The sequence below is a fragment of the Melanerpes formicivorus genome, unplaced genomic scaffold (assembly GCF_026170545.1).
Source record: "Melanerpes formicivorus ecotype bairdi unplaced genomic scaffold, bMelFor1.0.p_v2 SCAF_7, whole genome shotgun sequence".
Lineage (NCBI taxonomy): Eukaryota > Metazoa > Chordata > Aves > Piciformes > Picidae > Melanerpes > Melanerpes formicivorus.
In genome coordinates, this window is record NW_027142359.1 from 24280124 (window position 1) to 24304133 (window position 24010).

At 44.7% G+C, this 24010-nt stretch overlaps 1 protein-coding gene across 1 annotated transcript in view; it reads left to right on the forward strand.

Annotated features, from left to right (window-relative positions):
* Positions 1-24010, forward strand: part of XPR1 (xenotropic and polytropic retrovirus receptor 1) — a 138014-nt gene that overhangs the window by 100443 nt on the left and 13561 nt on the right. The window contains exons 5-11 of the mRNA XM_068141452.1: positions 2753-2902; positions 4129-4212; positions 4718-4799; positions 9081-9268; positions 9510-9689; positions 14190-14355; positions 16906-17097. Coding sequence (XP_067997553.1) covers positions 2753-2902; positions 4129-4212; positions 4718-4799; positions 9081-9268; positions 9510-9689; positions 14190-14355; positions 16906-17097 — 1042 coding nt within the window. The remainder of the gene's footprint in view (positions 1-2752; positions 2903-4128; positions 4213-4717; positions 4800-9080; positions 9269-9509; positions 9690-14189; positions 14356-16905; positions 17098-24010) is intronic.

Genomic DNA, 24010 nt, shown 5'->3' on the forward strand with positions numbered 1-24010 from the left:
AATTATTGCCAAATTCTGTGTCCTTGCACCTCTCCTAAAATGATGTTCTGTCTTTGAACACGTCTGGAAACTATTCATCAGTGTCTCAGTAAAGTCTCAGTAAAGTTTTAGAGATAGTTTCTAGTTCAAAACCCTGGGAAAGGTGGAGCTCTGGCATGGAGTGAAGCAGTGTTACCTGCTGTGATTTCTCCACTTCTGTTTTCAGAAGAAGAAAAGAGAGCTCTTACTCATGGTTACCAAAAAAATCACTTTTGGAGTGATTTCAATAAGAATTGAAAGAGGAAATGTCATAGGTCATTCCTTTGGAAAATCTTTTCCTACTATTTCTTAGTGAGGAAAGGCATCTTGCTCACTAATGTTTTTGCTACCAGAAGTTCAGGTCTCACCACCCTCACTGTAAAGAGCTTCTTTCTGATATCCACTCTAAATCTACCCTGCTTGGCTGTTCTGTTTCACAGTTCCATCACTGTTCCTTTTCAGCAGCACCACTGTAACCAACAGTGGGTTTTATTATGCACTTCAGAGCTGCAGAAGTTGTGCAGCCAGAGGGTGAAATATCACTGGAGAGGTTCTAGGGTGTCTGGTGTAGCCATGTCCTGACCAGCCAAGGCACACCAGATTTAGGCTGTGATTGCATGTATGGCACATGGAATCAGATGTTCAGGGTACAGAAAAAAATATCTCTGACCAAAATCATCATTTTGTTGCCTATTTTTTTTCCCTCCCCCTTCCTCTTTTCATCTCTAATCTCTGAAATAGCAATCTGCTCTCCCTGGGGTGGAATGCTGGCTTTTCCAATAGAAAGTAATTAAAGTCTCTTGTCTGCAATAATGCAGATCATTAATGCATTGGCTTCCTGCTTCTGTCTCCCTAGCCTCATTTCCCCACCTATATGGTTGGGGTCTGGTATTAAATCACTTTAAGCATAAATAGATTGAAAATAATTTCACTGAGTAGTTGGTGCCTCTCCTCTGGGCATTGGATTTTTGCTGTTTTCTCTGGTTTTCTGTCCAAGATACTTCCTAAGCTTTCTTTTTTTTTCAGAAGTGAGTCTTGCCATGGTCTGTGTTCCTGCTGTTACATCAATGAGATGTCGAGTCTGTTGAGTGGTCTTTCTCTATAACAAAATTAAGGATTTGAAATGCATCTTGTCACAGCAGTTGCCTGCATTGTGATGGGCTTTGCTTACCTTAGTTACTGTGCATTAGAAGAGTGGGTCAAGGCTCGTCTATAACTTGGAAATCAGCCATTAATTCTTGTTTTAATGCAGCATTATGTCCTTATCTCTACAGACTGGAGTTCTGTTTCTCACATTTGCAAGCCTAAACTAGTTTTGCAGTCTTTATGCAAGGTACTCCATGGGAAAAGATGCTGCTCTGGGGATGCCACTTGTCTGCATTTAATCCACAGCGTTTAAAGCTTTTGTTCAAGGATTTCTCTTCTGTAATGCACTTACTGGAGAACATGATTTGCAAACAGTGTAAAGTTTAAAGACAGTAAAAGTCAGCCTTGCTTTTTCAGAAGAGAAAACCCCTTGAAGGATTTGTTAATGAATGTGGCATTTGGGACAAAGAAAGCTGCAGGAAAACCATGTTAGGTTTGTTATAAGCTCATCACAGCTCTACCCAATCCAGAGACCAGTTGTGGAGTGCCTGGGGATCTATATACAGTGAGCTGTACCCAGAGGGACCATGTCTTGAAAGGACTTCAAGTATACAGGTTTTGAGTATGTCCAAAGGTTATATGTGTCTTCAGTGAGATTTCATCAGGGAGGAATGTGGCAGTGATTGGGCTTTTCAGGGAAGACAAGTTCTAGGTAGCTCCCTGCAAATAAGTTGTCTCTTTCTATGCCCTTGTCCTAGTTTTGAGCTGCCCAGGGTGAAAGGACAGAAAGGACTTCCCAAGAAGTAGATGAAAATGCTCCACACTGATTGGATGTTTAAATGGAAATTCTATTTACAAATAAGCACAAAAGGTATTCAGGTAGAAGGAATACACTCACAAACTACCAGGCCAGAGCCTTCCAGAAACCTCTACCCCCCTCCTAGACTCGGCATGCCTAACTAGACTCAGGCCTACTGCTGTCTCACCAGGCAGGTGGAAGATCCTTGCCAGACAAGAAAGATAAGATGCATGCTCTTCCTGGGGAGGAGAGGGAAAAGAGAGAGATCTGTCTGTGCATTCCCTTAAATAGAGGAATACAAAGAAATGGAATAGAATAACGGATTACAATATCCTGGGACAAAGTGTCCATCCCTTTGGGGCTCTTCTTTGTGGTTATGCCAATTAACTCTTGATTTCCCTTAGCTTACCACATTTTTTCTGTTCTTTGCAAGGATTGCTTCTAATAAAGCAATAACTCAAGCAGCACCCAGAACAAGAGGACACAGTCTCCAGCTGCACCAGGGGAGGTTTAGACTGGATGTGAGGAGAAATTCTTCACAGAGAGAGTGATTGCCCATTGGAATGGGCTGCCCAGGGAGGTGGTGGAGTCACCATCATTGGAGATGTTTAGGAGGAGACTTGATGGGGTGCTTGGTTGCATGGTTTAGTTGATTAGATGGTGTTGGATGATAGGTTGGACGCGATGATCTCGAAGGTCTTTTTCAACCTGGTTTATTCTATTCTAACTCAACAAAAGAGACAATAATTTGGTTCTTATTAACTATTCCTTTTTTTTTAATCCTAACCATTAAGTTTCTTGAGGGCTGAGTGAGGTTAAAAGGCACCAACTCCTTTCCTTTGTCCGCAGAACCTGAATTTCACTGGCTTCCGCAAGATCTTAAAGAAGCATGACAAGAACCTGGAGACAGCCCGGGGAGCGGAATGGCGGGTAGCCGAGGTGGAGGTGGCCCCCTTCTACACCTGCAAGAAGATCAACCAGCTTATCTCTGAAACAGAGGTAAGCATGCTAGTCTGGACACTGCTCCTCTTTTACCTTGATAGCAATGTTGTCTTCCTCACTACCAATTCCCATAATGCTTTCCCCTCACTATAACTTGTGTTCGTCACTTAGGCAACTGTCAGTTGATTTTGAAATGCCCCTGATTTCTGGCAGTGCTTACAGTGCCCAGGGAGGTGGTGGAGTCACCATCACTGGAGGTGTTAGGAAGAGACTGGATGGGGTGCTTGGTGCCATGGTTTAGTTGATTAGATAGTGTTGGGTGATTGGTTGGACTCGATGATCTCAAAGGTCTTTTCCAGCCTGGTCTGGTCTATTCTAGTCTATGTCATTGTATTCTAGTCTATGTCATTGTATTCTAGTTTATGTCATTGTATTCTAGTCTATGTCATTGTATTCTAGTCTATGTCATTGTATTCTAGTCTATGTCATTCTATTCTAGTCTATGTCATTCTATTCTAGTCTATGTCATTCTATTCTAGTCTATGTCATTCTATTCTAGTCTATGTCATTCTATTCTGTTAATTTGTGAGCCTTCCCTTTAGAAGAGTAACTTTTCATTTATGCAGTATTAGCTTGTATTCTAGAATAACTTCATGCAACATGGTGAGCTTTTCATACCTTTGTTCACTGTGGTTTAGGAGACTATTGGGCCAGGACTCAAATGTAACTTGGAAATGACAGGGCTTGGAAGGTACCTCTGCAGATCATCTAGTCTGCCACCCCCGCCAAAGCAGGATCACCTAGGGCTTGTGTCTTAATGGGGTTTGAAAATCTTCAGAGGAGCAGATTCCATGGCTTCTCTGGGCAGCCTGCTCCAGGGTTCTGTCACCCTCACAGCAAAGAAGTTTTGTCTCATGTTGAGGTGGAACTGTTGTGTTCTAATTTCTCTCCATTTGTGTACCTTCATGCTATCACTGGGCACCAGTGAACAGAGACTGGCCCCTCTTCTTTACACCCAGCCTTAAGGTATTTGTGAATATTGAGCAGCCTTCTCCAGGCTAAACAGCCATGGGTCTCTCAGCCTTTCCTCTACTGAAGGCTCTCCCCAGTAGTTTCCTGTCTCATGAACTGGGGAACCCAAAACTGGGCACAGTACTCCAGATGAGACCTCACTAGGGCAGAGTAGAGGAGCAGGAGAGTCTTCCCTTACTTTAGGATTTAATGCAGTACCATGTGCTTATCATTGGAATGAACTTCTGTAATGTGTATCTTTATCTCCTCAGGAAGTGGTGACCAATGAATTAGAAGATGGAGACAGACAGAAGGCTATGAAACGTTTGCGTGTTCCACCCTTAGGAGCAGCTCAGGTGAGAGATCAAGTCATGTAGCAAAGCTGCTTCTCTGACTTGTCAAGGTGCCAAATTGCATTCAGCATCTGAACAGAGCAGTGAAAATAATTGACATGATTATGCTTTGCAAATTGTGTGCGGGGCATGGTCACATAATCTGCTACAGTTCCAGAAGGTTTGGAGATAGCTTACTACCCCTAATGCATGCAGACAAGGTAATGAAGGGATGAGATAAATATTTAAAGGATATTTGTGCTAATAATAATGTATGCTTAATGTTTGTGTGCTCTGGAATATTTTTTTCTAAGGGTATTGAGATGCCCAAGCTCTGCTTCAGCACAGCAGCAACGTAAGCAAGAATATTATGCAGCATTTTCAGCTTAAGAGCCCTCACTTCACGAACAAGAGTGCAATCAGACACCAGAGCATTGTCTCTCTGATTTTATATTTACTCTGCAAATTCTCCTGACTTTGCTGATAACCCCCTTACCCCACCTTAATTCCATCATTGCTTTCTTCACAGCCTGTACCAGCCTGGACTACATTCAGGGTTGGGCTGTTCTGTGGGTTGTTCATTGCACTGAATGTCACCGTCATACTTTCAGGTGGGTATCCTTGGCTGGACCCAGCTGGCTGCCATGCCTTGCTTTGAATATGTCCTTGTCTCTTAGTGAGGACCTAGATCTGAACTGGTTTGATTGGGATGTTCTGGGTTCGATCTGCCTGAGTCAGACCACATAATTGTGAAGTATTAGTTCTGCTTGCTTAGAATAGAATGGGAATGGGAATGGGATGGGAATAGGAAAGGAATGGGAATGAAAAGGAATGGGAATGGGATGGGGATGGGACTAGGAAAGGAATGGGAATGGAAAGGAATGGGAATGGAATGGGAATGGAAAGGAATGGGAATGGAATGGGAATAGCATAGGAATGGGAATAGCATAGGAATGGGAATAGGAATGGAATAGAATTGACCAGGTTGGAAAAGACCTTCAAGGTCATCAAGTCCAACCTATCACCCAACACTATCTAATCAACTAAACCATGGCACCAAGCACCCCATCCAGTCTCTTCCTAAACACCTCCAGTGATTGTTGGTTGTAGTTTTTCACTCATATGTGCAGATTTTGAGCTTTGAACATATGCTGGTTTGTTCTCCTGATTTCCTTCTTATTCATGGAGGGATACTCTGGAGGTGCAGCATACATGTGTAAAGGCAAATGTTTGTCATTGTTGTGTGAACACACAGCCCTCACCTGCCTTCAAAGAGATGCATATAGAGCTTGAACTTTGCTTGGTACTTACACCCTGGAGAGAATGAGACCAGTCGTAGAGCTGTGTCGGCACCGAGTCACTTGGCACACTTTCATGCAGAAATGTTTAGGATGTCAATGCCTGGTGCCTATTACTGCAATTAATTGACTTTTTCTTGTTGGCAGGTTTTGGCAAGATCGTTTAGAAGCTATGATAAATTATTGCATAGCTCAGCTTTTGTTCTGCTCTTCTTTGTGCCTTCTGAGTTTGGACTCTGATTAGAGTGAAAGCCATGTTCATGGCATAGATCCAGATACGGTGCTTGATCAGCAGCAGCTTTGCTAATTGTGTGTGTGATTTCTTTGGTGGTGTAACTTGCTTAAGCAGTACAAAGGAAAAAGCTGAAATCAACATATGAGCCCCTGCATAAAGGAAAGCCCCTGTCTGTGGGTTTTGACTTGAAAGAATTTTTCATCAGACATCTCTGTAATTGGATCCAGTCATCTCTTGGGATAAAATGTCTCTGGTTGAGAAGCTGGTTGCAGTGCTTCCCATTTGGTCTTCCCCTGGTAGAGGCAGAAAGTTGACCTGTGTGAAGGGTCTGATTAGTGTGTAGAGGCTGTTCTTTATTCATCATATCTTTTTTTTTTCCCCTCCTGTTACTTACATGTTTGATCTCTGTGTGAGATGCAAATCTGATTGAAACCGGTTGTTTGCTTTCTCTCTCAGTGTTAAGAATGAAGAAGTGACACAGTTGTGAGGATGAATTCATAAAAATGATTACATCTCTAAAGCAAATATGACAAACCTGGTGTGAATAATGGGTGTGTTTGTGTCAGCAGCCATGATCTGATATTGAATCATCTCTAAATTACTTCAGATGTTGGGCAAAAACCGTATTCACACTGCAAAGGGGGTTGGGTTTTAACTGGATGTTATTTTGTTCTCTGCTACTTTGGCCAAATTGTTGTTATGGTTGGATTGACCAAGATTGGATTTGAGTGTTGTATGTGTAGAATCTGTGAAACAGCATTAGAACATGACTTCTGATAGTAAACCACTTCTGTATTGCCTGGTTTTAAGGCTACAACAGCAACATTTTGAAGAGATGAGTTCATAACTTGGTGTCTGTTAAAGGTAGATCCCAGGAGGGTGTCACCCCTGAAAGTATGCATTTTGAGGGTTCACTGTTTCTGTATCAGCTTTCCTAGGTGCCAAGCTGGTGTGTAACTGAGGTTGAAATTTCATGGGAATGGTCAGGTGTTTTATTAACCAGATCCCTGTGAGATTTCATGCAAAATCTCAAGGTTCATGCTTCACTAGTGCTTTGTCTCTTGTAGGAGAATTAGGCTGCAGTGTTGTTGGGCTTGTCACCAGGGACCTCTTCCCCTGAACACCTTGTTCACAGCCTGCACTTGCTGAAGGGATGTGTCTATCAAGTGCTGTGTGCCTGCTGACTCCAGGAGGTGACGTCACTTGCAGTGGATTTAAGTGGAAACTGTATGAATAGAAAATTCCTTTGCCTCAGGGCTGTAGTACAGCGCCCTGGACTGGGTTATGCCACTTTGAGACCTCATGTGCCTTTGCTGGGCACCTCCCTGCAAGCAAGGTCCTTGAGGTTCTTCAAACCGGTCAGCTGTAGTGAAGAAATCAGTTCAGTTAGGGAGCATGTCAAGGATATCTTTCTGCTACAAAGCTAAACCAGATAGGGTCCTAGTGTCAGAGGAGAGAATCTACAGAAATACTCTTAGCATATCTTAGTATCTCAGCTGCTTGCACTGTGCAGTATGTGCTTTTTCTCTAGAACCAGCTTCTGTTCCACACTGCAGTTATAGTCCTCTACCACCCAGGAAACTTAGCAGGCATCAGCTGTGGAAGTCATATGCTATATCCTGTCATACTGAACTGTGTTTAGCTCAGGATAACCCTTTGTCTGGATGTTCCATCTCAAATAGCACATAGCACATCCATCCTAGACTTTCTGGTCATTTCTTAGTCAGTATTTTTGGGACTGCTCTGTCCTGTTTGGAAGCACCTCCCAGAACAGGCTAGTTTGGTCTGCAGGCATTTACAACACTTGCTTTTGCAATTTCACATTTAAGACTAATTTCTTCCAGCTTCTTCAGGGTGTCTGGCATTTCTGTTCACAGTGTTGACTCTTTTGCCTGAATCCAACAGTTTCCTTAAGTGTTTAAATTTAAAGCAACAGTTGTTGAGTCATTGTTCCTTGCACAGTTTTCCCTCCTTAATTTTTTATGTAGTATAAAGTACAGATGCTGAACAGATGAAGCCTCTTCTGGATGCGCTTCCTCTGAAGATGAAGTGGAAAAACCTGGGGATGTAAGTTAGAGAGGAAGATTTCTGGGAATAAATTCTCAGCATCAGTTCTGGAGAGTGGCATGTTCTTTTTCTCCCACCTTAAAGAGCATGTGGCTGAGAAAACACTCAACAAAAGTGAAGTCAAGGATTCCAATAACTGCTCAATTTCTGGTTTTCTCATCAAACACACGTTGGGCAACTGGGGGATGGGATTTTTGCAGAGGCTTGTGCTGGAGAAAGCTGCTGCTGCATAAAGCTGCTCACAGACTGAAATTAAGCACATTTCTTTCCAGACCCCTGAAGACTGAACAAAGGAAGCCACAGTCTTGCCAGTATTGCTGCCTTACGCTGGGATTTCTGTTTGGGTGCGGCTGGGTGTCGCGCCGCTCGTTATGAATATGCATGGCATTACAGTGGTGTTGAGCTCAGCGATGAGGCCCAGTTCAGCATTGTCTGAAATGCTGGAAATGGTGCTTCTTGGTTTTTGTGGGGAGCTGAAGTATTTGTTCTATCTGTCTGTTGGGATTTCATCTCCATTAAACCAGAACATTTCAGTGTGTATAGTCACGATTTATGCTAGTGCTGTCCCTTGTGCCTGTGTAGTGTGAGACAAGGGATTTAAGATGCTGCTAATGACCCAACTACACCAGCTGTAGAGTCAATTTTTCCCAGAAGGCTCCTAAATACTCTAAAATACTGTGAAATCCTCTGATAGCTTAGACTGGATGTTAGGAAAAAGTTCTTCACAGAAAGAATGATTGGCCATTGGAATGGGCTGCCCAGAGAGGTGGTGGAGTCACCATCACTGAAGGTGTTTAGGAAGAGACTGGATGGGGTGCTTGGTGCCATGGTTTAGTTGATTAGATGGTGTTGGATGATAGGTTGGACTTGATGACCTTGAAGGTCTTTTCCAATCTGGCCTGGCCTGGTCTGGTCTGGTCTATTCTATTCTATTCTATTCTATTCTATTCTATTCTATTCTATTCTATTCTATTCTATTCTATTCCTGCAATATGCAGGTGTATAGGAGCATATCCTTGTTCTTATGGGCTACAGGTCATAATCTGAGAATAACAGAATGCATTGAGTTGGAAGGTACCCTGAAAGGTCATCTTGTCCAACTTTCCTGCAGTGAGCAAGGACATCTCCAACTAGATCAGGTTGCTCAGAGCCCCATCAAATTTGACCTTGAATGTCTCCAGGGATGGAGCCTCAGCCACATCTCTGGGCAATCTGTTCCAGCACTGTAGCACAGCTTTGCTTTGTGACATGGCTTGTACTGTTGCTGAGGTGGTTTCATTTTTCTTTGCCAGGTGTGGCTTATATAGATGGACCAAATGTGTGGCCACTGGTGAGAATCTATCGAGGTGGCTTTCTCCTGATAGAATTCCTCTTTCTCCTGGGCATCAACACATATGGCTGGAGACAGGCTGGAGTGAATCACGTCCTCATCTTCGAACTCAATCCCCGCAGCAACTTGTCCCATCAACATCTCTTTGAGGTAACCAGAGCAGATTGTAGGAGTGGTTGAGCTGTGCGACGTCTCAGCAGGATAAATCCTGCACTGTTTCCTGGCAAGGAGATCTAATACAATTAGAAGAGGAAGTTGCTGAAGTCTGATTAGATTACAGGATTGAGCACTGCTCTCCCTTTCCTTGTAATGAGAATTCATTGAAGGCTTGGGAGTTGTGTTTTCATAAGGTATCTTTGTGTTTGTTTTTCTTTTCTCTCTGTTTCTGTAGATTGCTGGGTTCCTGGGGGTTTTGTGGTGCCTGAGCCTGCTGGCATGTATATATGGTAAATTCACCTACATCCCCATGCAGGTGAATCCACTCATCTTGTATGGCTTCATGTTGCTTTTTCTCATCAACCCTACCAAAACCTTATATTACAAGTCCCGGTTTTGGCTGCTCAAACTATTGGTAAGTCTCAAACCTGAGTTAAATAAATAGATTGAAAAAAAGAAAACTGTGGCTGAGCAGTAGCAGTTAAGTACATACAGGTGTCCCTAATCTTCAGGAGAGAGGGATTCTTACACCACTGTGTATTCACATAGCAGACCTGATAGGGTATGGACTACAAGCGGTGATTGAGCGTGAATTCACAGAAGCAGCCTCCGCTTGTCTCTACCAGTCTGTCATTATCTTCCTGTTGCAGGTAGCTACTTGCTAATCTTCCTATGGACAGCTGTACACATACTTTTGCCTGTATAGAAACACTCAGATATCTTTATTTGCTTGTTGGTTAAAGTATCAAAAGAGAGGGTTACAGTGCTCAAAGGTAAAGCTGCATGATTGCTTGTCAGCCCAGACTGGGTGAGTGCCAACGCTGAGAGGCTTTACTGATGGAAAGGGAACCTTTGCAAAAGTTACTGCTTAAAAGATTATGTTCTTTTTTTTTTTGTGTGTGTGTGGTCTTAAACCATTTATTTTAGACCCAGCTCCTGTTTTCTAGTAAGACAAATCTGTTAAATTGAATGTAAATGTGTGTGCTGCTTCAATGTTGCAGTTATAGGTGAGAGCTCCAAAAGAACAGTTTTCAGACATGTTGGATGGCTCATCAGTTTCTTCCCAAATGGCTGTTTCACAAGATCATCCCCCACCCTGTGTGCCCTTTTAAACTGACTTTAATCAAGTTGGTTCCCTTGATGCCTTATTCTTGTTGGAACTGTTCTGAGAGTGTTGGGCAGGAGAGGCTTTGGCTGTTATTCATAGAATTATTTTAGTGCCAATTAAAACAATTAACTTATCTGGAACATGACAAAGATGAAACACAGAGTCATGCTTCAAGCATGTGTGTGCAGGTATAGACACAGCTAGTTAATCTCTGGGTGCTTGTCTCTGCTACTTGGTTTGATAGCTTACTGCTATTTCAGTATCCTCCTTTTTTTTGCCTTCCAGCATCAACCATGTCTCCTAGTTGTACCTTTTAGTCCCAAGCCTCATTAGTATTGCTGCTGTCCCTTGGTGCTAAGGGAAGCACTGGCAGTGCTCTAAGCCTGTGAGCAATAGCTGTGCTAATTTACCTTAACAGGGTAAGAATCTGTGTTCTCAAAGCTCTTTAGGCAGCTTCCAGTACCTGCTCCCTCCCCAGCTGTCCCTGGGCTATGCTGCTGTCCATGACACAAGCATGCCTTTGAGTGTGCAGGGGCCAATTCATCCTGAGGTCTCCTGGGGAAATAAAAGCTACATCAAAATGCAAGATCACCTTAATGGTGGGAAATGACACAGTAATTCTGGCTGTGTGTTATGTGGAAGGTGGGGGGTGGGAGAGGGGGAAAGGAGGCCAGGCAAACCACATAAAAGGTAACTGTTAGGCTTTTCTAATATCTATTGTAGGTAATTGCCTGCCTGGGTGTATTTTACTCCTCCACGCAGCTGCCAGCAGCTCACTGGCTGAAAGGAGGTTTAAATAACACAATTCTTGGAACTGTGCTGCTCACACACATTTTGGTTTGGTGAGCATTTTTCTTCATATGCTCAATGTGTTTCATTTCCAGCTACAAGGAGTCTGACATGTGGGATGTAGCAGAGCATTACTGGCACCTTCCATTTTTCCTTGAACCAAATCAGGAGCATACTTCAGTGTGACGTAGCATTTCCTGATGGATCTGGGAGGCTTACTGCATCTACCCATGATCATAGACTGCTTTTGGGTTAGACGGGACCTTTAAGGGTCATCTAGTTCAACTGCCACCCTGCAGTCAGCAGGGACATCTTCAACTAGATCAGGTTCCTTGGAGCCCTGTCCAACCTTAATGTTTCCAGGGGTGGGTCTTCTACCACCTCTCTGGGCAGCCTGGGCCAACGTCTCACCACCCTCAGTGTTAAAACAAAACAAACAAAACCCAAACCCCCTCCTCCTTATCTCATCTAAATATCCCCTTTTAGTTTAAAACCATTACCAACTGCTTGTTGGTACTTGTGAGTTAAAATCATAGAATTGTCAGGGCTGGAAGGGATCTTAGGGATCATCTAGTTCCAACCCCCCTGCCACGAGCAGGGACACCTCACACTAGTTCAGGTTGCGCAGAGCCACATCCAGCCTGGCCTTAAAGGCTTCTAAGCATGAGGCTTCTACCACTTTCCTGGGCAACCTGTTCCAGTGTCTCACCACCCTCATGGTGAAGAACTTCCTCCTAACATCCAATCTGAATCTACCCACTTCTAGTTTTGCTTCATTCCCCCTAGTCCTATCACTACCTGACATCCTAAAAACTCCCCCTGAGGGACTGCAGGTTACATCTGAATCAATTTTCTTCTTAGTGGAAAAAGTTATGTAGCCTGTAGTAAGTTTTGATTCCCATGCCAGGCTCATCTTTCTTGCTTTAATTCCCATGCCAGGCTCATCTTTCTTGCTTTAATTCCCATGCCAGGCTCATCTTTCTTGCCTACATGCTTAGGTGAGTGCTCTTTGCCCCTTTGCTGCTGGATGAGGAGCCCATGAGTGCATTTGTGTAGGCTGAGGAGAGCAGCTCAATAGGAGGAATCGGATCTGAGCAGAGGGGATGGCACAGTGTCTGCATGCCCACGCTCTCTGCAGGGAGCCTGTCTGAGAGAGGTGAAAATCTAGGAAGAGTTTAGCTCCAGCTTAAATGTCCACCATCTCAGCACTTATTCAAAGTGCAGTAATCAGCATCAGGAAATCTGCTCTCAGATTGTGGAACTGTTGATCTATAATTGCGGCCGATTGCTTGAAAACGAAATTCAACTCCTAGCTGTTGCTCTTTTATTCTTGTGGCCTATCTTTTGTGGAGGATGCTGAATGCACTTTGCAGCTGGGAAGTGAGCAGTTTTCTGTGGTACCTGCCAGCACCCTCTAGGAGCTGGGCTGCAGCAGTGTTGTAGCAGTTGGAAACCACAGTGCCTGATGTGTAGGGTCAGGAGGTTGAAATGGCAGCTCAGGTTCTTGAGGGTAGCTGGCAGAGATGCCACTGCCTTAGCTAGGTCATGGCCATGTCTGCTGACTCCTCATCTGCTCTACCCTTTAGGTGGAAAGCTTCTGCTCTCTTCTACTCTCTTAAAAGGTTTATGCTGTCATCTGGCAGTGCTAAGTGTCTCTCCTTAAAATTTTAAAGAACATGGATTTTATTCATTTCTTTTTTTTTCATGGAGAAAGAGAACAACTGTAAAGAAAACAACTGTAAAGCTGTCTCCACTCCATTTGGTTTAATTACTCATTGTTTGCAGGGGGAAAAAAAAGAAGGGTCTGTGATGAAATAGGTTAAGATAGTATCAGGGGGTGCTGAAAACAGAGGAAGGGCCTTTTCAAAAGGGAGGCTGGTGTGGTTTCTCTGACCTCTGCAGAAGCTGTTCTGCAGCTGGGTGGCTTTGAGGACAGAGCTCTCTAAAGCCTGGCCCTGTTTTAGCCTTTGTGATAGTTGCTGTCCTATGTGAGCACAGTGCTTTCTGGGTCAAGATCCATATCTGCTTTATGCCGCTAAGTCTTAATCCCCTATTTGGCTTTAAAATTTAGGGCCAGAGCCTTAAATTGGCATGACACAGCGATGGGAACGTGTCAGTCCTTTCCTGGGCTCCTGTCACTGTCTACCCTCTAGGTTAATAAGGAGAGCAGTGTGAAAGATCAGTGTTAGCCTCTGCTTTCATTAATTTAAAGGTTCATAAATCTCTGAACTGCCGGATGGTGCTGGCTCTGTCTCTCTGAGAAATTGGCCATTAGTAACTATAACTAACTGGGTAGAGAGAGTTGTAATCAAAGGTAATGGACCATGAAAACTGTCTGGTTTGGAAATAGTAAAACTGCTGTTAAGGCTTAGAGGGAAAGTGGACTGGGATTGAGTGGGAGTCTAATTGACGTGCAATAGGATTTCTTCTGCCCCTTGCTTTAACTCTTTCCCTCCTAGAGGCTTTGGCACTTCCCCCAGTAGCAGTAGTCACTTTTACAACTTGTAACAGCCAAGACCAACTCACATGTTAAGTAAACAGAGCCATGATAGGACTGTTGACCATGCTGAGGGTCTGTAATCTGACATTTAGCCTGAGGGAGAAGGTGAGTGTGGAAGATGTCAATAGACAGGACATAAATGGCTAAAAGAAAACACTGATCAAATTGAGGAGCACCAGGAGCAAAAAAGTTGTGTAGAGCTCTTACATGGAGACAGTTTCTGGTAACTCAGGTGAAGGAGACTGGGCTCTTCTGCCAGTAAAAAATCAGAAAGGTGGGGGGAGGAGGGGACATGAATGAGGAGGCATAAAGGAGGAGGCAAGCAGGAATGTTGTTTGTACTAAAACTGAAGAGACAGTTATCCTTTTTTTTTGTGTCAGCACAAGGGAAAGGTCAACAATAAATCTTGAAGCATTTCTGTTCTTTCCATATTTGTTCAATGCTGTGATGCTCTGCCACTGCATTTGGATGTCTTTGACACCGTCATGAATTATTCTTTATTGTTTTTTCCCTGGCAGTTTCGAGTGTTCACTGCTCCCTTCCACAAGGTAGGCTTCGCAGATTTCTGGCTGGCTGATCAGCTCAACAGCCTGGTTGTGATACTCATGGATCTGGAATACATGATCTGCTTCTACAGCTTTGAGGTTCAGTGGGAGGACAATGCGGGGCTTCTGGCAAATACAGGTAGAGTGACGCTGGCAACTTGTGCAAGTCTGGTCAGAATGACCTGAAAAGTCAAGAGGATGGAGTCAGGCTCTTCTTGGTTATGCCCAATGACAGGATAAGGGGTAGTGGGTGGAAGCTGAGGCATAGGAAGTTCCATGTAAGCATGAGGGAAAAAATGTTCGCTGTGAGGATGATGGAACCCTGGAACAGGCTGCCCAGGTGGTTGTGGCATCTCCCTCTCTAGAGATATTCAACCCCCACCTGGATGCGTTCTATGTGATCTGGCATAGGTGATCCTGCTTTAGTAAGGGGGTTGGACTGGATGATTTTTTGAGGTCCCTTCCATCCCTTAATGTTCTGTGATTCTGTGAAAAACACCGAGCAAGGCAACTTCATAATCATCTGTCTGATCTGAAGCAGCAGTTACCCATGACAGAGGAAATTAAATAATTGGCGTTTCTAGTAAATACTGCATTAGAGAGATTCTGCCCTTTCTTGCTTCCATCCAGAGCAATGGAATTTCACATCTGTGTCCATTTCCTAATCCAGTCATTTGGCATGATGTGTATATTCATCACAGAGTTTAGACACGGCGCTTCTTGATTGGAAGGTGAAATCCATGTTCCTGGCATTGTTGCTTTGTTTCAGAGTGGCCTTGTTTTCAGCCTGTTCCTGTTGCTCAGCAAGAAAATGAGTTGCATGAGCTTGTTAACCACGATTTTTTGGTGCTCTAGCCTGCTTCTTACAGGCCCTGACACAGTGCCCTAAAGCAAAAGAGGATGGAGAAATTTCCTTGGAGCTTGTTAGTGCCACCCTTTATTCAATCAGAGCTGATGCTGTGCGTGCTCTGCCACTTCTTTCTAGCCAGAAGAGCCTCAGAGCTGGCATATCAGTTTTGACTTTGGCCTTCCCCGAGGCAAAATGGTACCTGTCTCCTCCTGAACTGGGCTGTTGTCTTTCCATTTCCAAGCAGTGACTGCTGGCAATTTGTTATCTGATGGTTTTGACACTGTGCTGGAAGAATTTGCAGTATGCTGCAGTAAGCATCAGTGTTTGCTTTGTTCATCCAATCCATCTGATTTTTCTCTTCCCTTTATGACAGTGTTGCAAGTAACTGAATATTTATTTGTTTGGGTTTTTTTTTTAATGAATAAAGCAACTGAGTGGATAACAACTTGTCCTCTTCCAGCCCAAACAGGAATGAGAGTGCAGTGCTTTAGGATAATTAGCAGCTAATCATAAAGTCATAGAATGGTTTGGGTTGGAAGGGACCTCCAAAGGTCATCTATTTCAATACCCCTGCAGTGAGCAGGGACATACTCTGTCAGGGCAGATTGCCCAGAGCCCTGTTGAGCCTCACCTTGAATATCTCCAGGGATGGGGCCTCAACCACCTCCCTGGGCAACCTGTTCCAGTGTCCCACCACCCTCACAGTAAAGACTGTGTTCCTAACATTCAACCTAAATCTACTCTTCTCTAATAGCAAACCATTGCCCCACATTCTATCACTGCAGGCCTTTGTAAACAGTCTCTCTGCATCCTTCTTGTAGGCCCTCTTTAGGTAGTGGAAGGCTGCTGTTTGGTCTCCCCAGAGTTTTCTCTTTTCCAGGGCGAACAACCTTGCCTCTATTAGTCTAAATAAGAAACAAGTGTTTGTTAGTCAATGAGGTGTTTGGTGTAGATGTGCTGAGGGAGACAACACAAGAATATGGCATGCTTGGAGGGCTCCAGGCAAAGCTGGGCTTTTTCTAGTCACTTGCTCTATAAAAGTAAGGCTTTCAAGCATCAGGAGTGTGACAATGTCATGTCAATGTAGTTGCCTCTCACCTTAGTTGCTGGGCTATGCCCTAGCTTTGCTTTGAAAAAAACAACAACAACACAAATCAAAGCCAAACACACACATCAACACCCCCCCAAACCAAAACAAAGAAAACCCACAAAACCCTCCCAAAAATATCTCCCCAAACAACCCTAACAACAACAAAACCAACCAACCAAGCAAAAACCCCAAACAAAAACAAAGGCCACACCCCAAACACATACTGAAATATGTTTTGTTTTTCCTCTTGCAGTAAACAAGGAAAATAGGTCAGGGACATCTTAGGCAACATAGCATTTTTGAGCTGTCCTGCAGAGCTTGGAAATGCTCTCCCATTTATGCACAAAAATCCAGTGTTGAAGGCCTTTTGTGATTGCATCTTTAATTTGATTATTCCCCGTGCTGCAAAGGGCACAAAATGAACTTTAAAAATAGATTATTCCTAATCTCCTTGCGTGCTGATTGTACTGGCAGCAGTGGATGAGTTACAGGGTGATTTGTCTCGATGTGTTACTGATGTCCTATCTTCTGAATGCCTCCAAGATGGAGTAAAAGACTTCAGGATACTTTCTGGTGATGAACTTCCTCGCTGTTGTGGATGCATCCATGTGGGTGCCTAAGCATGTGATGTTGGGTGGGATTTGCTCTCGTGTCAAGTGATCTAACTGTTACAGAAAGGGGAAACAACAACAACCCTTAAACTTACTGATTCTGTCTCTCTGGAACTTTTTGTCTTTTTTTCCTTGCAGATAATCAGATTTGTTACAGCTACTCCTACGGAGTGAGAGCAGTTGTCCAGTGCATCCCTGCTTGGTTGCGATTCATCCAGTGCCTGCGCCGTTACCGTGATAACAAACGGGCCTTTCATCTGGTTAACGCTGGAAAATATTCCACCACCTTCTTCGTGGTGACATTTGCAGCCCTCTACAGCACTCACAAAGGTATTGGTTAATCTGGAAAATCCTTCTGCAAAGTCATGGGGCTTGCTCTTTCCATGAGAGAAGCACAGAATTTGGCATCCCACTGACTCATGAACTTTCGTCTCTTGGAACCTGTGAAGCGTCGCGGTGGAAAGGCCAAGGTCTGCCTGGCTTGCAAAGGGTATTTGAAGGTCATCTTTCAGGGATTTTTCACATGCCTGGTCTGATTAGGACTGCACTTCTGGAATGTGAGAGAGAAATTTCATGTTTCTTTCTCAGCAGCAGGAAACTTGAAATGCCTGTCAGGATTTGCTGCAAAGGGAAGTTGAGTGGGAGATGGATAAGGAAAAAGTGGGTTGAGAGTAGTTCTGAAGAAAGAGACCTGGGTGTATTGATTGATGAGAAGCTGAATGTGAGCCAGCAGTGTGCTCATGCAGCCCAGAAGGCAACTGTGTCCTGGGCTGCATCAAGAGGAGTGTGGCCAGCAGGGCAAGAGAGGTGATTCTGCCCCTTTACTCTGCTCTTGGGAAACCCCACCATGAATACTGTGTCCAGTTCTGGTGTCCCCATCATAAGATGGGGGGACAGCTCTTGGAGGGAGTCCAGAGGATGACCACAAATATGATGCAAGGGCTGAAACACCTCTGCTATGAGGACAGGCTGAGGGAGCTGGAGTTCTTCAACATAGAGAAGAGTCAAGGGAAACTTATAGCTGCCTTCTGATACCTGAAGGGATCTTACAGGAAGGCTGGAGAGAGACTTCTCATGAGGGTGTCTAGCAATAGGACAAGGGAGAACTGTTTTAAGCTGAGGGAGAGTAGGTTCAGACTGGATTTTAGGAAGAAGTCTCTCAGTATGAGGTTGGTGGCACTCTAGAATAGGCTACCCAGGGAGGTTGTGGATGCCTCCTTCCTTTCCCTGAAGGTGTTCAAGGCCAGATTGGTTGAGGCCTTGTGCAGCCGAGTCTAGTTGAGAGGCATCCCTGCCCCTATCAGGAAGGTTGGAGTGGATAATCTCTGAAGTCCCTTCCAACCTAAGCCATTCTATGATTCATGAGTAGCTGAGCAGGATCATCTAAATAAAGTCAGTCCATCGTTCCCAAGCATAGGGAGACGTGCACAGTGCCAGGAATATGTCTGGATTTTCCTATGTCTTTTTCCATGTTTTTTCTGCAGCTGATAGGGAGTTGTTTCCAATCCATTTAACTGCAGATTTAGCTCTGATCCCTGAAGTTCTCCATCTCCCTGGAAACGACAATTACTTGATTCTACTCTTGTTCTGAAGGGAAAAAAAGCTTTTAGTTTCTGCACTTCAGGCAGTCGCCCTGCCTTTCATTGTTGCAAACTCCTAACAGCTGTATTCTTTTCTTTGAAAATACATGCCTTACACAGCTCCAGAAATTAGCAACTGCTCACACTTAGGAGCAATTACCCTGAAATAAGATTGGGGGGGGGCAGGGGGAAGTGTTCAAGACATCCTTCTAGTTAATGTGCTGGGTTTTTGGAGGGATGGCAGGGTTGTTAGAAACCTTCCTGTGGCCATAAAATGGCTGTTTGGACATAGCTGAGCCTGTAGTCACATGGATAATGTTCCTCAAGCCTTGCATTGTAATGACAGAGCAGTGCATTGGGGTGTGCTGGCTGAAGGCTGGAAGTCAAGCACGCTGTATCCGGAGGTGCAGGCAGACTTGGGGTGGGAGCGGCAGTGATGGACACAGTGCTTGGCCCTTCTGCACTGCTCCTCCCCACTGCCATGTCCCCAGAACTTGTTCCTGGTGTAATGTATTTGCTCAGTGACATTCTGCAGCTCTTCAGTTCCAGCCCTGCAGTCCAGTTAGTCACCACTGCCAAACCCTGAGATGAGACAAATACAGATTGCCTGACTGTAGTCACTGCTTATATGTTTTTTATACACAGGGCTTGCTCTGGGGAGGCTGAGTAATGCTTCTCCTCCCTTGGGGGTACATCCTGGATGAGCCTTCTGTGGGAAGGTTGGGGGAGATTAGGAGCTAAGATGAAAACCAGCATCTGTCAAAATGTCCTGTTGAAGGGTTTGACCTCTTTCTGCTCCCCTTGAAGCTTGCACCCCTGCCAGTACTGCTGACCCTCCTCCTCCTTGCTGCCATACATAACTGCTCTTCACGTCTGGCAGGGAGTGGGTTGTAATGAGGTGTTTACGTGCCAGGCACGGGGCTTGTTCCAGTTGCTGAGAGATGTTGGTGACTCCCAGCTTTTGTCCATCCAGTGTTGTCAGTGGGAGTCAGTAGCTTGCAGTTGTTGGTATTGTACAGAAAGCTTTGGAAACTTGGTGGCCTTTGGAAATTACACGTTAGCAGCGACTTTGTAAATGTCACTGTGCCTGGGCTTGTAGTCGTTTTTCAGAGGGCTGCCCAAAGACCTTGCTGCGCTTCCTCAGCCCTGCAAACCTATCCTGGCAAAAATGCTCTTTCTAATACACTGTGCCTGTGAAGAATCCATTTTTTTTTTCTCTCTGGTTTACATAGATTCCCAGTTCTTTTTGAACTGGGAGTCAGATGGTCTGCCATTGACTTGTTATGATGTTACAGTTAAAAATAGATGCGCTGCTCGCCCACACCTGCGTGTCTGCTGAAGGACAGCAAACACCCATCCCTTACCTACGGAACATCTGCTGGGGGCTAGCTGCTTGCTGGGGAGAGAACAAGCACTGCCCAAAATGAGTGTCAGACTGTGGCAGTTTTAGGCCATGCTTTTAAAGTTAGCTGATAAAGGTCCTTCTCAGACCTGCTCTAAACTGCTGTTATGAACCTTTAACTGCAGCGCTAGGAGCAGTTTTATTTAAACAGTCTTTCATGCCTGTGTTTGTAAGCCTATGACTTGTACCTCTGGAATGACATCTTTCGGCTGCCAGGATGAGAGGGTGATTTTCTTGGAGGTCAGGTAATGTACACCAGTGCCTGTTCTCCACTGGGGACTCCCAGGGACATTGCAGCCCTCTGGAAAAGCTTGTCTTCTTCCCTTAGGTTGAACATTGAGTAATTTGTAGCTACTCTGTAGGACTTTTAGCTCATGTCTCCCAGCTGTGTGAAGATGGACTGTGGGGCTGGAAGGATTTGTTGGTGCTGGAGAAGAGGAGGCTCAGGGGAGACCTTATTGCTGTCTACAGCTACCTGGAGGAAGGTTGTAGCCAGGAAGGGGTTGGTCTCTTCTCCTAGGCACCCAGCACCAGAACAAGAGGACACAGTCTCAAGCTGTGCCAGGGGAAGTTTAGGCTGGATGTGAGGAGAAAGTTCTTCACAGAGAGAGTTGTTAGGCATTGGAATGTGCTGCCCAGGGAGGTGGTGGAGTCACCATCCCTGGAGGTGTTCAGGAGGGGATTGGATGTAGCACTTAGTGCCATGGTTTAGTAGTCATGAGGTCTTGGGTGACAGGTTGGACTTGATGATCTTTGAGGTCTTTTCTCAACCTTATTGATTCTACGATTCTATGAAAGCAAACTAATTCATACAGAGTGCACTTAAAGCATTCTTCTGCTGTGTTTTCATGTGCTTGCTGGAAAACAGCTCAAACTAATGTGCAAATGCCACCTTATTAAGTGATGTATGCTTCCTGTAGTCACATGCAGAATTTTCAGTGTCACATGGGCTGTTTTCAGTGGTGCTCAGTGATAGGACAAGGGGCAGTGGGTACAAACTAGAACACAGGAGGTTTAATTTGAACTTAAGGGAAAAGTTCTTTCCTGTAGGGAAAGTGCCCAGAGCACTGGAGCAGGCTGCACAGAGAGGTTGTGAAGTCCCCTTCTCTGGAGACTTTCAAAACCCACCTGGACACTGAGATCCTGGGTGTGTGGGTGACTGTGATTTAGAAGGGAGGTTGGACCAGATGATCTCCAGAGGTCCTTTCAACCCCCACCATTCTGTGATTCTGTGCTGCTTCTCCAAAACTCCTATAGCTAAGGATCCTCCCAGTAACCCAGTGTACTGTGGGAGCTTGAGGAGTGCTTCAGTTTCCCCACAATACCACTGTTTAATAACTCTCATTGATCAGGCAGTGCATCATTTTGATTCTTTCTTCCCTCAGAGAAGCTATTGCTTTATTTTTCTTCCTTTTGATGGAGAGACAGAATGCAATTTTCTCTGCTAATTGCAGTTGGGATGTTAGACTGGTATGATAGTAAAATTCTGTTAGGTTTTCTCTCCCAAAATTGCAATCATGTTGTCCTGGGACTAAGACTGTTTTGACAGAGTTAACTCCAAGATATCATCCTGATATTCAGATATCATCTCAATTAGTGAAGCTGAGGTGGGAGCAACCACTCCACAACATAAAGCAGCAGGGCAGGCAGCAGTCGTGTGGCCAAATGTCAGTTCAAGCTGCCCAGCTTCACCCGGGCTCAGAAACACAACCACATTGCAGGGGCAGCAGCAGCCCAAGGACAACTGTTGCTGAGCTTCTGAAGGAAGAATTCTCAGTATTTTTATATCACTCAAAGGAAAGGGAAGCCAAGGCCACGTTGTTCTGTAAATATAGTCCTGCAGGGTGTGTTTGCACAGGCAAATGAAGCGTATCTGTAACTTGAAGCTACCTAGCAACCAGAGTGTGTGCGCTCGCAACGCGGCTGAGCAGGAGCCTCTGCTCCCCCAAGGCTCTTTCCGACCCTCGCTTTGCATAGAGTTGTTCAGCCCTGGCATCAACTTCCCTGGCAGTGCTTAGTAGCTTTCCCCAGAGCTAGCCAACTGAATATTATATTGCCTTATTTAATCCCTGCAGAAACCTACTGATAATCATAGAATTATTAAGGTTAATAAAAACCTCTAAGATGATCAAGTCCAACCATCAGCCCAACACCACCATGCCCACTAACCCATGCCCTAAAGTGTCATGTTTGCATGTTTTTTGAACACCTCAGAGATGATGACTCCAAATGATTAAGCCCAAGTCTGCAGCAGAATATTTACCCCAAGTGCAGTGTTGTTTTGACACATACTGCTTTTTGCAGTGTCTTCATGCTGCCAAAAGCAGATGGGCTTTCTCTGACAAATGCAGCAGTATAGCTGCTTCCACTTCAGTTTATTGTAGCAATTCACAGGGAATCTCCTTTTGTTTTAAGTGCACTTGCATTTAAGAAGGTATGCTGACATATGTAGAAGAGCCAGCCTTGGGTTTGTTCCTCACACAGGCCTGGTGCAGGCTTTGTAAGGTAGATGTTCAGCTCTTAGGAGAAGCAATACAACTGGAGTGATATTGTACTACTCTAAGAGTGCTGGTCAATTCTTAAGCTTTATGCATGATTTATGCTCCAACTTTATTGTTTGTACAATGAAATGCATCTTGGTTTTGCTGCTGTCAGTTTTCTCTTCCCTTGATACCTTTGGCTTACGTGGTGTCATCAAAATATATCTGACTCACCTAGAATATAGATTTGTCTTCTGCACTTGAAGAACAGAGCTGCTTGAGTGCTTTGTAGTCTTCCATCACTTCCTTGTTTTGTGGGGTTTGCTGTTTCAGCCTCAGCATTTGTGTGGTTACCTTGTTGGGTGTTTGTGATTTCCAGGAACACATTACTGAGTTAAAATTGGCTGTGTGGGATTTTATCCTTTGACTGCAAGGAAAGATGATTTATGCCAGTTTTCATGGTCACTTTGATTTACACACCTTATTCAATGAAATCTTTGTGGTCTGTGGCTGGTGTCCAGCTATTTATTAACCTCTGCGTTGTTCTAAAGATAATTCACGTGGCCTGGAAACTTGAGTAAGCTTCTCTTCTTTTGTACTGCTCCCACACTCTTTCCAGGTACTCCAAATAAGAGTGCTGAACACTAGCTGCCATCGGCTTGCAAGTGCCCTGGAGAGCCTTCAGTGGGTCTAAGATAATGTGACTGCCACACACCCTGCCTCTCTCATTAAACAGCCCAGGAAATTGACAGTAATTAAAAATACAGAAGTTAACTAAATAGGGCTGTCTCCAAAGGGTAGTGCTTCTGTCTGTGTTCTCATCCTTGCCTCAGAAACGAGCTTCTCTCTTGAAGTGGTGTCTAAATTGGTTTGGTGTTTTTGAAAGCCACCATGAAAGAAAACAGTGAAACTCCTTGCTTTGCCAAGGAATAGAGACGTGAGCTGCCATCCTTCGATTAATGGGCTTTTGCAGGAAGGTGTTGGACCATCCCTTACTAGCAGAGAGGTTCTGCCAGCTCAGACCAGATGAAGATGAATGGGAAACGTGCTGCTGTTTGAAAACAGGGTGGAAGATTCCCAGGTCTTAGGACTGCTGCCCATTCCTCATTAATCACACTGGTTTCAGCTGCCAGCAGCAGTGACACCGCTGGCGCAGATGACTTTCTGCCAGAGTGCATCACTGCTTCTCCCTCTCACATGGTGTGCCACACTGCATACTGCTCCCCTAAGTGTGACGTCCAGGTGAAGGGTGATGATGCACAGCAGGAAGGAGGAAAGAATGGTGGGGACATCACACTCTGCACTAGGAAATGGAGGAGGATTTAGAATAGAATAGAATAGAATTAACCAGGTTGGAAAAGACCTTCGAGATCAAGTCCAACCTACCACCCAACACCACCTTATCAGCTAAACCATGGCACCAAGTGCCTCATCCAGTCTCCTCCCAAACACCTCCAGTGATGGTGACTGGGCAGCCCATTCCAATGGCCCAATAACTCTTTCTGTGAAGAATTGCTTCCTAACATCCAGCCTAAACCTCCCCTGGCACAGCTTGAGACTGTGTCCTCTTGTTCTGGTGCTGGTTGCCTGGGAGAAGAGACCAGCCCCCACCTGGCTACAACCTCCCTTCAGGTAGTTGTAGAATAGAATAGACCAGGTTGGAAGAGACCTTCAAGATCATTGCATCCAACCTATCAACTAATCCAACCCACCTAATCAACTAAACCATGCAGCCATAAGGTCTGCCCTGATCCTCCTCTTCTCCAGACTAAGCAACCCCT